Below are 15,046 nucleotides of genomic sequence, written 5' to 3' on the forward strand. Positions count from 1 at the left end.
ATTGACCAGGTAAGCCCCACGTAGACAAAATCTAATTATCTCTTAAAACTTCTTTTTTCCAAGTTGTAAAATTATTCTCTTTTCTAACCATCTGTCACAATTAAGGCTAATAATTGACAAAGACAAACACCTGCCACATGCTAAATATAGACTAACCATTTCCTTACACTGAAGAGGCAGTTATTTCCGGTGTTGATCTTTAGTGGTACCAAGCAATATGGGCTGAGAGGACTCACCACGGCAGAAGAAACAGAAGGGAAAGGGGACTAAATCACTACGGCAATTAACAGACTGACAAAAATCAAGGCTGAACCACACTTCTGAAAAATTCAATCACCATATACTACAATCAAACTTTTTCTTGCAACATACTCAGACCACTGCTATCTCTAAAAAGTTTATCAAATTATCATAATGAAATGAAAGGAAATTTCAAATCAAAGGAAATTATTAATCTGTTATTCATAACTTTGAAAAACAATTTGATTTTACCTCAGCATCTTTGTCACTGATGAACCAATTTACACCATCTTCTCCTACAAAACAAATAAAATGTTACTCAATCTTGACCCTTTTAAAGCACTTATAGATTGACATTATTCAATTTGTTAGTACTGAAATTGGACCCCAAAGGTGTAGTGAGAAATGTGAATACCTTAACCTCTTATCTTGGCTCTGTGTGGCTCTGAACAAATACTTAGCCTCTCTTAACCTCAGTTTTCTCACCTGTGTAATTCATGGGAATAAGAATATTTGTCCCATCTTCCTAAAAACTACTGTGAAAATCAAATGAGATATGTGAAAATGCTCTGAAAACCATCAAGCTATAAACAAATATAAAAAAAAAAAAAGTGAAAAACCAAAAACCCAACAACAGATGCAGAAAGCAATCTTATCTAAACTTCCCTTATCTGACTAAAGCAGAGCTTTATGAAAGTCAGCTGCATAGCACCACCCTCCCCCAACCTAGAGTCTCTAGTCAAGGAAGCGACTGACCTTGGCTTCTAGGACATTCCAAAAAACCCAAGTTGTAAAAATTAGCATCATCAAAAGCCTCCATCCTTTGAAGCCTAAATACTTGTGTTTATGAAGGTTGGTAAACAAACCTTTACCTCTGGCAACTGAGTTCAGTTGCTCATTACCAAGTGCTCCCACACTTCTGTTAATCTATCAGCAATTAATTCTCAGGACCCTACCATTCAGACTCAAGCAGGCAGAAGAAAGGTTTTTTCTTCCGGTATCAGCACTAACGGTGTCTACTAGCTTCCCATTGTAGTTGACTTTGGTAGTAACAGGTTAAAAAACTGAACTTTAAATACCATCTCATGACTGAGGCTAGAAATTAGCACTGTATTTTATAACATCAAACACAGTGGAACAAAACAACAAACAAGGAGGCCAAATATCCAGAAACCGTTGATTGATCTAAAAATACAACTACAAAAACCTAGGGGGTTTGGGAGCCCTACATTTTTCTTTATCAGCTGTTTTCTTCTCTTTGCACTGTCCCTTTACAAATTTGCAAATTGCTGCTATTCCTTTGGTCTACTTATGACCACGGAGGAAGGGACACATGACTAATGCAGAAGCTAAGGTATCAACAAAGGACTGAAAGATTTTTTTTCTCTCCTTGAAGCAAAGTTAAGATTTCTTCCTTCCTCCTATCTATTCCTCTTCTCTATCTCAAAAACACAAATCAAACTGGACTCTTTAATTTGAAAGGAATTTTGAGGAGACATGAAGTAATCTACGTTTCCCCAGGCCTACCAGGAGTAAGTGTCTAGAGATATATTTTAAAATAAAATACTTTTACTAAGAAAACCAAAAGGCTGCTTTACAAAAAGACCAATCCAGAGGAGAGCAGAGATGCTGTGCTGATGATTATTTCCATTGTAAAATTTGGAGGCTGCATCCATATACTGAGAGTGGAGAATACATTAAATAGCAGCAGCTTCTATTCCTTCATCATCACCGTCCATGTTATTCTTTCATTCAAAAAATCCATCTAAGGAGCATGCTTTGCTGTAACTTTCAAAGCTGCCTTTTGTGTCTCAGTGTCCTTCATCTTTAAAATTCAAAATGACCACTAAGAATCACTTTAATTAAAAAACTCATTTAATACTGTCTTAAAAAAATAAAAACCTAAAATCAGTGAGATGCAAAATAGCAACTGTTATCACCCCCAATTCCAAATACATTTATACTGGAACAGAGAATAGTGAAAAAAGGGAAGGTCTGAGGGAGGGAGACCCGACTCCATTTGGATGGCTTTGGGGCACCTGGGTGGCTCAGTCAGTTAGGCATCTGACTCTTGATTTCGGCTCAGGTCATGATCTCACAGTTTGTGGGATTGGGCCCTGTGTCAGGCTCCATGTTGACAATGTGGAGCCTGCTTGGGATTCTTTCTCTCCCCCTCTCTCTCTCTGCCTCTCCCCTGCTCACTCTCTTTCTCTTTCTTTCAAAATAAATAAACTTATAGATTGTTTCAACATTCCTGTGGAATTCAACAGTATTCCAGGTTGTGTACTAACTCCTCTTACAAGCTATAGTATATTCTTACTGTAGAAAACTGATCAACAAGTACACAAAACAGGTTTCAATTACAGATGAAATCAAACTTCTCAGTGGTAAATAAACAAAGACATTGCCAGGAATGCATGAGCCAACTCTTGGTGCCACCTCTGGTTCCAGTTTTGGATGGACACTGGTAACAACAGCTGACTCCTGCCTTTTCTCTTTTCTCTATCCTGTTTACTTCTTAACTCTAAATCCCAAACTAACGGAAGCTTTGTTTAAGGGCAACTCAGTAGAACTTCCACAGACAGCCAATTCTCCTATTAAATTCCTGGTGTGGGACTTGGCAGAAACCTGGGTTCCAGTCTTAACCCTATCTCTTATTTGCTGTTTGGCATTGGGCAGTTTATTGATCTTCACTGGGCCTGTATAATAATGGGTTGGATTAAATGGCGTCCATGGTACTGTCTAGCACTAAACTTCTATGATTCTTTTGAATTTTCATTCATTACTAAAATCAAATGCATTGTCCTCCAGGCCTTTGCAACTGGCACAGGGTGTCCTCCCTTAAAGACAACTTCCAAGGGGCCTAGAGGCACTCATCTTCCATGTGTTCACCACCCAAGGCCATAGGATATAAAATGGGATTACCCAAAAGTGTAAAATTAGGACCACACTAAAGATGCCTAATATTAACTCTTAGCTGCCTTATAGCTTTATCTTGCTAATATCTGGGGCAATGATTCTTTTCAGACTTCAGAACTGTAATCAAAGCAATGGCTGGTAACTCTTTCTTAGCAACAAATCAACTGAATTCAACAAGCATATACTGAAAGGTTATAATGAGCAAGGTGCTATAGGGTAAACAAAGATGAATATGAGCTTATAACTTAGTAAAGGAGTCAAATGAAAGGTGAAGAAAAGAGTAAGAGAAGACCAAACAAAATTCTACAGTATACTGAGAGGAAGAATAAACAATGTCTGAATTTGGGGGGAAAAAGAGGTAAAAAGTCACAAAAGGCTTCACCATAAAAAAACCTTTACTGAAGTATAATTTACATATTAAAAAATATACATGTGTAAAAAATACAGTATGATGCACTTTGACAAAGGCACAATACACCTGTGTAACCACCACAACAATCAGATGTAGCATATCTCCACCATCCCAAAATGTTACCTTGTGCATACCTGCACTTGATCCCCCACCCCAGGCAACCACTGATTTGCTTTCTGTCACCATAGATTTGCTTTGCCTGTTCTAGGACTGCATATAAATAGAATCCCATATTATGTATCACTCTGTATTTGGCTTCTTTCACTCTGAGTATTTGTGACATTCGTCTATGTCGTTGGGTAGTAGTAGTACTTTGTTGCCTTCTTCTTGCTCAGCAGTATTCCAGCGTGTGGATATGACAATTTGTTTACCTGCTCATCTCCTGATAACACTTAGGTTGTTTCCAGTTTTGAGCACTTATAAAGCAGCAATAAAACATTCTAGTGAAAATCTTTCTTTTTAATTGACATGCGTTTTCATTTCCCTTGGGAAAATATCGAGGCATAGAATTATTGGATATGGTTAAGTGTATCTTTACCTTATATGAAACTGGCAAATTTTCCCAAAGTGGTTGTGTCATGTTACATTCCCATCAGCGATGTATGGGAATTCCATAGTTTCATAATCTTGCCAACGCTTGAAACTGTCTTTTTAATTTTAGCCTTCGAATGTGTGTGAAGTAGTAATGCATTAGGATTTCAATGGGCATTTTTCTGATAACTAATGATGCTAAGCATTTTTTCATGTATTTATTTGCCATTCATATATCTTCCTTCAAAAACTGTTCAAATTTTTAGCTTATTTTCAAACTTTTTTTAAGAGAGAGAGAGAGAGAGAGAGAGAGAGAGAGAGAGAGAATGAGAATGAATCTTAAGTAGGCTCCATGCTCAGCGTGGAGCCCAATGTGGGTTTGATCCCATGACCCTGGGATCATGACCTGAGCTGAAATCAAGAGTCTGAAGCTCAACGGATCGAGCCACCCATGAGCCTCTTAGCTTATTTTTAAATTGAGTTGTTTTACCTTTTTTTTTTTTTTTTTTGAGGGGGATGAAGGAGATTGTCTTCCTTTGATTGAATTCTAAGAGTCCTTTTTATATTCTAGAAACAAGTCTTTTATCAGACATGTGTTGGCAAGTATTTCTCCCAGTGTGGCTTGATTTTTCATTTATTTTTAAATTTTTTTTTTCAACATTTATTTATTTTTGGGACAGAGAGAGACAGAGCATGAACGGGGGAGGGGCAGAGAGAGAGGGAGACACAGAATCGGAAACAGGTTCCAGTCTCTGAGCCATCAGCCCAGAGCCTGACGCGGGGCTCGAACTCACGGACCGTGAGATCGTGACCTGGCTGAAGTCGGATGCTTAACCGACTGCGCCACCCAGGCGCCCCTCATTTATTTTTAATAACAGGCTGGAGTTTTCACTGTTGCGGGCCAGGAATTTTACTTGCAGTGTTCTTTTCTTAGAAAAGCAAAACTTCTAATAAATTTGACAACCCTTCCCTTCACAGTTTTTATGCCCAAAGAAATCTCTCTATGCAAGGTTACAAAAGCCAAGTACTTTTTATGTTTCCTTCTAAAATTCTATAGTTTTGGCTTTTTATGATTAGTTATTATCCATTTCTCCCCATATGAATATGCAGTTGTTCTAGCATCATTTGTTGAAAAAATACCCCTTCTTCATTGAATTGCTTTAGCAACTTTGTTTAAATCAATTGACCATATATACATGTGGGTCACTTTCTAGAAGTTCTAATATGTTACATTGAGCTACAGGTCTATAATTACACCATATTACAGCTTTACTTCAAAAAACTAAAATCCTGTAGAATAAATTTTCCAACTCTTTTGCTCTTTTTCAAGATTGCTTTGGTTATTCTAGACCACTCTGATTCCTGTATAAGATTCAACTTGCTTTTTTTTTTTTTTTTTCTTTTTAAAGTAAGCTCTACAGCCAATGTGGGGCTTGTACTCATGACCATGAGATCAAGAGTCATAGGCTGTACTGACTGAACCAGACAGGCATCCTTGATCTCTGTATACATTTTAAAATACCAATTTCTACAAAAATAGCCTGATGAGATTTTGACTGGTATTGTGCTACATCTACAGATCAGTTTGGAAACATATTTTAACAATATCAAGTCTTCTAAAACATGAATATGGCATATCTCTTCATTTGCTTTGGTCTTATTTTTCTCAGCAATGTTTTATGGGTTTCTGTGAACAGGCTTTGCATATAATCATATCCTTGAATATTTCATGTTTCTTTCTGCTACCGAAAAGTTTTTAAAAATAAAACTTAATTTTTAATTATTTTTTTAAATTTCATTTTTCAGTTTCTGATTACAAGTTTATAGAAATACAACTGATTTTTGTTTGTTCACCTTGCACCCTGCAAATCTGCACTTAGTCCTAGAAGCTTTTTGTAGATTCCTTGCAATTTTCTTTTTCTTCTTTAAATGTTTATTTACTTATTTTGAGGTGAGGAGAGGAGAGCAGAGGAGAAGCAGAGAGAGAAAGAATCCCAAGCAGGACCCATGCTGTCAGCATGGAGCTGGAAGCAGAGCTCAAACTCATGAACTGTGAAATCATGTCCTGAGCCAAAATCAAGAGTTGAACACTTAACCAATTGAGCCACCCAGGCATCCCAATTCCTCCCAATTTTCTGTTTACACTATCATTTCACCTGTGCATAAAGACAATTTTATCACGTCCTTTCCTATCTGTATGCCTTTTATTTCTTTTTCTTACCTCAATGCATTATAAAGAACTTCCAGATATAATACTCAATATTAAGTGGTAACAGAAGATAATCTTTGTTTTGTTCCAATAGGGGGGAAACTTCAGTCTTTCTGAATTAAGTAAACTGTTTGCTGTAGATTTTTCATTACAGGTTGAGGAAATTCTTTTCCTACTTTCCTGAGAGTTTTTAATTATGAATGTTTTAAATTTTATCATATGCCTTTTCTGCATTAACTGGGATGGCCCCATGGTTTTTCCTCTTTCTGTTAATATGGTGAATTACAGTGAATCTTTTTCAAATGTCAAGCCAATCTTGTATTCTGGGATTAATCCCACTTGGTTAGGATGTGTTATACTTTACAATATACTGCATAATTCAATTTGTTAGTATTTTATTAAGAATTTTTACATCTGTGTTCATGAAGGATATTGATTTACACTTATCTTACAGTGTCTTTTTATGGTTTTTATATTGGGGTAAAACTGACCTGATAGGAGTTGGGAAGAGTTTGTGTAGAACTGGTGTTATTTCTTCCTTCCATATCTGATAGAATTCGCCAGATAAGTCACCTAGCCTGGAGTTTTCCCTGTTGTGGGCCAGGAATTTTACTCGCAGAGATGAATTTTTCTTTTATTTATTGATTTTGAGAGAGAAGGCGCACACAAGCAGGCAAGGGGCAGAGAGAGAGAATCCCACGCAGGCTCCAGGCTCAGCACAGAGCCTGACATGGGGCTCATGTCCTGAGATGAAATCAAGAGTCGGATGCTCAAATGACTGAGACACCCAGGCACTCCTGCAGGGAGGTTTTAAAAATAATAATAAATAGTAATTCTATTTCTTTAGTAGGTATGGAAGTACTCACATCTTCTTTTTCTTCTTGGGCCAGTTTTGGTAACCTGATTTTCAAATAATTTGCCTATTACTTCTAAATTGTTGAAATTATCAGTACATATGTCCATAACATAGACTTAGTCTTTCCTTTTGATTCACCTAATTTGTACTTAAGCCCATCCAAAAAAAATTTTTTTTTCCTCAAATACTGTATATTTCAGTCCTAAGAAGATCCATTTGGTTTTTTTTTTGTATCTTCCATTTGTCTTATTATATTTCTTTTTCTTTAAACCTTAGTGTATGTTTTTAATAGCTGCTTTAAAGTTCTTCCTGTGGGGGGGCACCTGGGTGGCTCAGTCGGTTGAGCGTCCGACTTCAGCTCAGGTCATGATCCCCCAGCCTGTGGGTTCGAGCCCGGTGTCGGGCTCTGTGCTGATAGCTCAGAGCCTGGAGCCTGCTTCGGATTCTGTGTCTCCCTCTCTCTCTGCCCCTCCCCCTCTCATGCTCTGTCTCTCTGTCAAAAATAAAGGAACATTTAAAAAAATAAATAAAGTTCTTCCTGGTAATTTCATCAACTCTTTAATTTCTAGGTTTGTTTTATTTGACTGATTTTTCTATTATTAGTGACATCGTCCTTTGAACACCTAGTAATTTTTTTTTCTTGGATGCTAGTTATTGTAAATGGTACACTATTGAATGTCTCACTCTTGTTTTTTTACTTTCAAGTGTTAGACTCTGTTTTGATGAGCAGTTAAGCAAATTCCAGACTAGACCTTTAAAGCTTTGTTAGGGTAGGTCCACAGTAGCCTTTACTCTGGAGCTAATTTAATCTTAATAAAGATGTACCTTCTAGGGTTTCTATTAAACATTGCAGGTATTCAACACTCTCTCTCCACTTTTGCTAGTAAGAACTCAGGTAAGTTCTGGGACTTGTTCAGACTATAGACAGTAGGCTTTTGTCCAAGTCTAGTGGAGTCTGACCTATCTGTACACAGATAGGAACACAGTATCCTTGGTATTCATGGGTAACCCTATCCAGATTTCTGGAATTATCTCCCTCCACAGCTCCCACCCTCCAGTACTCTGCCCCACAGAGTATAGCTTCCTTAGCCTCTCTGAACTCTGTCTCTGCTTCTCATCTCAGGGAGGCTACAATGCTGCACTTGGGTTCCCTCTCTTGGTGCCATGAGGCAGGCGTCCAGGCAGAAAGCTAGGTTGATTACAGGGTATATCTCGTTTGTTTCCATATTCTCACAAATCACAATCCAGGACTGTTTGTTGTCTATATTCATCTTGCCCTTGAAATCTGTGTGTATTTACAATAGCTGTTTTAAAGTCCCTGTCTGCTAATTTCATCATTTCTTGCCAGGGGGTAAAGTCTGGTATAAGTTTACATAACAAAGCTGAAAGAAGAAGTCTTAAATAGTATTTTAATAGAGATGAAAGAGGACACCAGTAAAAAGGAAAGGCACAAGCAACAGAATGGAAGAGGTAAAAGGATACAGCAAACAATACAGCTTGATTGGAACAAAGGGTATGATCATTCCTTTCCTAAGAATTTTCATAGACCTTTTTTTCTCTTAAGTTTATTTATTTTGAGAGAGAGAGAGAACAGGAGATGGGGAGGAGCAGAGAGAAAGATAGAATCTCAAGCAGGCTCCGTATTGTCAGTGCACAGCCCGACGCAGGGCTCAATCTCACAAACCATGAGATCATGACCTGATCTGAAATTAAGAGTTGGACACTTAAGTGACTGAGCCACCCAGGCGCCCCGATAGACCTTTTTATATGGTTTAACTTGACTTTCTACTGGGTGAGCTTTCCAAGGAATAGCATAGCAGGTCTCTTTCTGCCAGAGGTAATGCTGAAGAAAGAGACAGTAAAACAGTAATTCGGTGTTTCTGTTGACACTATGTAACAACCAGAATACTTCATCTCTTCTGAAATAACATTCAAAACAAAAAAGTAAACCCATAACCTTACACATATTTTACACATTTTCTCCTATTTCTGGAACTATTCTGCTATCTTAATTACACACGTGTGCACTCTCTTTCTCTATTACTGCATGGTTATAAACATAAACATCTTTCGTATTTATATGGTGATTCAGAGTCTATAAATTGTTTTAAATATACATTTTATCCTCAGAAACCTGTATGTTATTGCTAAACAAATTTTTACTTTTTTAAAAATTGTTTTATTTTTGAGAGAGAGCAAGTGCGTGAGAGCATGAGTGGGGGAGGGGCAGAGGCAGGGCCGGGGTGGGGGGTGGGGGGGTGGTGGGGAACGGAGGATCTGAAGCAGGCTCCACACTGATAGCAGTGAGCTTGATGCAGGGCCCCATCATGACTTGAGCTGAAGTCAGACGCTCAACTGAATGAGCCACCCAGGTGCCCCTTTCAGATTTTTTTTTTTAAATACTCACTTTTATGTGTTTACTTTCTACAAAAATTGGCAACTGATGCTTTCTGTGAAAGGCAGTGCTAATGTAGCTCTTTATCTGTAAGACTGCATTCAGTTTTCAAAGGATGTGAGGAAAAGTCTGGATTAGATATCTTAGGAGGAAAGCCAGGTCCTGCCCTGCTGTAGTTACTTTAGTCTACATTCTGGTGGGTGGGAAAGCTGAAGATTATTCTTTTGCTAAGAACAGCCACAGACGATTATAGAGGTGGTTCTCTCCACCTTTTGGAATAACTTGACAGGAAATAGGAGTTAATAAAAAGTATTCTAAAGATCACCAAAGACTACAGAAGGACTCAGTTCAGCACATCCAGTTGGTTATTTGCAGCAAAGGTGCCATGGTCTAAGAAGAATCTTTTCCTGAGCCTAATGCCCTATAGCTCCTTCTTATAAGGAAATCATAGATACCTTATATTTTCTAGATATCCTAATTTCTAACATCTAAAATTACAAATCTCATTAAATTTCAGTGAAAAGGTTGTTATATATGACTTTCTTAGCATACAGTCGGCTCAATTTGAATATTCAGCAAATCAGATATAAAAACTTATTTTCTCACTACTAATTATCTAAGAATGTAAATGCAGGGCACACCTGGCTGGCTCAGTCAGTATTGCACATGATTCTTGACTGCAGGGTCATGGGTTCAAGTCCCACATTGAACATGGCACCTACTAAAAAAGTATGTAAACACAACTTTCCTCAATGTGTAATATGTTTTCATTTAATGTAGTGTCAAGTTAATTTTCAACAAATATTTATTGAATATCTATCACTGTAAAAGACAGTGTAGGAGACAGAAAGATGACTAAGATGTGGTGCTTGCCCTCAAGGAACTCACCACATAGTGGAGAAGTATGTGCATTTTTGGGCTAAATAATAAAAAAAAACATTACTGCGCTAAGTAAATAACCATGATAATTTTGTCTTTAAAACAGAAAGATGATTAATCAAGTGTTAAAGATAAAAAATCCACTATTATTTGGGGAATCAGTTATTTAACATGAAATACTGAATTCTACTAATGAGCAATTAACTTATGACTGTATCACCAAGATGGCCTTCCTTATAATTCTAAGTATGTAAGTCCTAAGTATATAAGTCTAAGTATGTAAGTATGCAATTGTTTTCTCCCCAAATAACCTGTGAGTATAGACAGCTCACAATCAGTGATTGGGAGGAAAAGACAATGGTTGTTGTCTACCTGCAGTACCTAAGGAACCAAGATTTTGGGCCTTCTCAGTATCCTCTCACTTCCAGGATACAGACAAAACTCTGACTTAACTGAGATGGCCTTCTTTCACTACCCTAAAACACAGTGAAATGGTCAAGAAAACAAAGAAATGTGGAGAAGGTAATGAATAATCCTCCCATCAGATAACTTGAAGTTAAATAATTTGGCAGCTCCAGCATTAAAGACAAATGAAAAATGTTACATTTCTAAATGTATTGCCTACACTACCTTTTTACATACCTAATATTTTAAACTAAACGATGCTGTTTGCAAATTAACACTCCCACTGCTTTGTTCTCTGTACTTTTGCTCATTTTATTCCCTTGATCTCCAACATTGTCTCCCTCTTTGCCCAATTTTTCACTTAACCCAGTCCAATTCTGATAACTACAAATTCTAAATGTCCTTTAAGGGCTCAGCTCCTCATAGCAATGGGTAATATTCAGTACTTCTCCCTCACCTGACCCCTGTGAGCATTCACAATTCTCACGGACGATATAACAAAATACTTTCCTAGTTCTTCCCCCCCTTCATGGTTTCTTCTTCCTTCATGGACTACTTGGTGTGCTCCACTCTTTGCCCTTTTTTTCCTCATTCCACATTCTTAGTCCCAGCTTACGTCATACATGTCCATGGTGGGAACTCCCAAATCTGCATCTCTAGGACAGATCTTTTCTGGAGTTCCTGATCGATTGGACATCTAGAGTAGACATCTCACAGGTAACTCACACTCATAACCATTAAAAATGAATTCTTCATTTTCTCCCCCTTCCTTGCATTTCTTTTAAAAACAGACAGAAGCTCCCACTTCTCCTCTTTGTATCTTCTATCTCAATAACTTGTATAAATCTATTTTATAGGTTGAAAAACCTATACAGTCTACTTTATAGGTTAAAAAACCTCAACTCTTCCCTCTCACCTTTCATATAATTACTCACCAAATCCTGTAAATTCTCTCTCCATAACAGCCTCAATACCATTATACTGGCCCAGAGATACTTAGTTTCTCAGCTAGATTATAAAAATAACTTCTGACTATCTCTAGTGCCACAACTAATTTTCCATTCCAGTGTTATTGGAATGTTTTTATTTTTTACATTAGATTCAGGTGTACAACACAATGATTTGATACCCGTATATACTGTGAATGGAATGTTTCTAAAATGGAAATATGAGTACCTTCTGCCCTGAATGGTCCCTTGATCCCTACAGGATGAATGTAAAACCCCTTTGTATGCGGCACAATGCCTTCCATGATTTGGCCCTTACCTGTTTCTCTAGTTTCACCTTCCTGATCACAGTACTTTAGCTATGCTTAAGAATTTCCTTAATGTGTCCTGTTGCTCTCTGCAACTATGCTCTGGAACACAAGCCATTCCCAACTTCACAACTTGGAACTAGAACTTGGTCTTCAAGTCCCTAATCATGTGTTACCTCCTCCACTGATGTCTTCCCTGATAACCCTTCAATAGCAAAGATGATCACTCTCAACTAGGTAACATCCTAGACTTTAATCGTGTCATTTCTTTTTTTTTTTTAAATTATTTTTAATGTTTGTTTATTTTTGAGAGAGTGCGAGCGAGAGAGGCACAGAAAGAGAGGGAGACACAGAATCTGAAGCAGGCTCCAGGCTGCTCCAGGCCCAACGTGGGGCTTGAACTCACAAACGGTGAGATCATGACCTGAGCCAAAGTCGGATGCTTAACTGACAACCACCCAGGCACCCCTAATCATGTCACTTCTATCTTTGTATCTTCCAATTCAAAGCATGATCATTTAGTTATCATAGGTACTCAGGTTTACTGAATTACCTAAATAACATTTCCTCTTTTGATTTTACTCTAGAAGTATTTTCTCCCTCCCTAAAAGCACCTTATTTCTTACCTCTTAGGCTATTAATAAGTACTTCTAAACCGTGTGTTAACAGCTATATTAGTAAATATTTTACCTCCCTCACTACACCGTAAGTTCTCTATGGACATCTATCTAGTTATCAGCACAACTTCTTGCATATTTTGAATTACACTAGAAAAAACAAGTTAGAGGAAAAAGTCGAAAAGGATAAAAAAGGGAAATATCAGTATGTACACTTGTGTGAGTAAACACTGTTCTGAACTGGGGGTAAATAAGCCAAGAGACAATTTCATGGATTGTCACTGTACATATGCAAGTTTAATAAGACAGTTCTCTGTGGCTTAAAAAAAAAAACAGATTTGGAAATTCTAAAGGACCTAAAAAATATTTTTTTAATTTTTAAATTAAAAGAAAAATGTTTAAATGTTTATTTTTGTCAGACTGACAGAACGTGAGTGGGGGCAGGGTAGAGAGTAAGAGAGACACAGAATCTGAAGCAGGCTCCAGGCTCTGAACTGTCAGCACGGAGCCCGACACGGGGCTCGAATCCATAAACTGTGAGATTATGACCTCAGCCAAAGTCAGACGCTCAGCCGACTGAGCCACCCAGGTGCCCCGGAACTAAAAAACATTTTAAAAACCACTGCTATTGAATACAAACCACTTAGTAGACACAGAAACATAAGATAACTGGACATTTATAATCATACCTGTACCTACCCAGTGTTTATGGAATAAAGATCACAAAGATGAAGCTGCCAGATATTTATGTCCTATCCTTTCCTGAGCCTAACTCCACTATACCAGATATCCCCCTGGGATCTTCTCACTTCAGATAAGCAACTGAACCAGCCACAAATGAAGTTACTATTCCCAACTTCATCAGCAGCATCTGTTGTTTCAACGGAAACTTTTGAAACACACACAATGCCACATGCAAATCCCCTGAGGGTTGAGCTGCTTTATTCACTTGCATTCTTCTCAAACTGCTCTTTATTTCTGTCTCTGTTTTCTCTTATTTATACCATTCTATTTGACACTGGTCACAAAACCATTTTAAGTCATTAAAATTTTGCAGTGTATAACTGGCAATAGTTTAAATAAAACAAATTTTAGTAGAACAATTTGCAAGTTAGACATCAAACTGTTCCTTATTTTAAATCGTATTAAATTTACCAGAAACAATCTGTATTTTTGAATGTGTATAAACGATAAATGGGGATTTAGCTCTTCTTTTTTTAGAGGTAGAGGAGGAAGAAGAAAGAGGAAATAAATACAGGTGCTTAGCACAGGGTTATAGAGAGCTCTTTTAAAGTTATCTGTCACATTTTTAAGACCTTTGTATTATCTCCAAAGAGACACAGATACAACCACAGAGAGTTCTCTCTCATCCCCCATTCCTTCCAAAACAATCTGTCACTAAACCACCTGGTTAAGAAATATTTATTTAAAAATAAAAAAACCTCTCAAATTGGGGCACCTGGGTAGCTCAGTCAGTTAAGCGTCCGACTCTTGATATCAGCTCAGGTCATGATCTCACAGCTTGTGGGATGGAGTCCCATGTCGGGCTCTGTGCCAAGTGTGGAGTCTGTTTGGGATTCTCTCTCTCTCTCTTTCTCTTTCTTTCTCTCTGCCCCTCCCCTGCTTGTGCATTCCCTCTCAAAATAAATAAATAAATGATTATATTAAAAACAAAAACAAACACCTTTCAAATTAAACTAAATGACAAGAACAGAAAGGGAAAAATTATCAACAGAAACAAATACGGTAGGATTATGGGAGCTGCTTTTTCCTCTTTTAAAGATACTTCACTTCCATGCTCCCCTCCAAAAAGCAAAAAGGAAAATATACGATGGACATTTGAAATATTTGTAAAATGACAAGAACATATAAAACACATTTAAATTCAATCAAGAGACTACTTTAAAAAAGATATTGCAGGTTTCTAGAGAAAACTATATAAATTTGGCTATATAAATTTGGTATCTCCTTGCTGGTAAAAATATAATAATAATCTAGAAGCTATGTCTTTCAGTCATCCTTCTAATTCTGTTTTACATTTCCTCATCCCCTTCCTACATCTTTTTTCACTTTCTTCAACATCTGATTTTTGGCTCACTCCTTCCTTAGTAAAACAAGTCCCTCCGAAACAATTCATTTTTGTTCTTTTTTTTGTGGGGGGGGGGTGGGTCATATTTTCTTCAAATCTCTTTCTAAACTTTAAGACCAAATATGTCCAGGCTTACATTTATAATTGCTTGCAGGATATATCACAAATGATTATACAGTCACTACAAACATAACATATCCAAAGAAAAACTTATCTTCACAGCCCCAACTGAAACTAGT

At 37.4% G+C, this 15,046-nt stretch overlaps 1 protein-coding gene across 6 annotated transcripts in view; it reads right to left on the bottom strand.

Moving 5' to 3' along the window:
- Positions 1-15,046, bottom strand: part of ZCCHC7 (zinc finger CCHC-type containing 7) — a 247,898-nt gene that overhangs the window by 52,015 nt on the left and 180,837 nt on the right. For all 6 annotated transcript variants that reach the window (XM_015079483.3, XM_027039456.2, XM_053204927.1 and 3 more), the window contains one exon: positions 493-536. In XM_015079483.3, the coding sequence (XP_014934969.1) occupies positions 493-536 (44 nt within the window). The remainder of the gene's footprint in view (positions 1-492; positions 537-15,046) is intronic.

The sequence above is a fragment of the Acinonyx jubatus genome, chromosome D4, assembly GCF_027475565.1.
Source record: "Acinonyx jubatus isolate Ajub_Pintada_27869175 chromosome D4, VMU_Ajub_asm_v1.0, whole genome shotgun sequence".
Lineage (NCBI taxonomy): Eukaryota > Metazoa > Chordata > Mammalia > Carnivora > Felidae > Acinonyx > Acinonyx jubatus.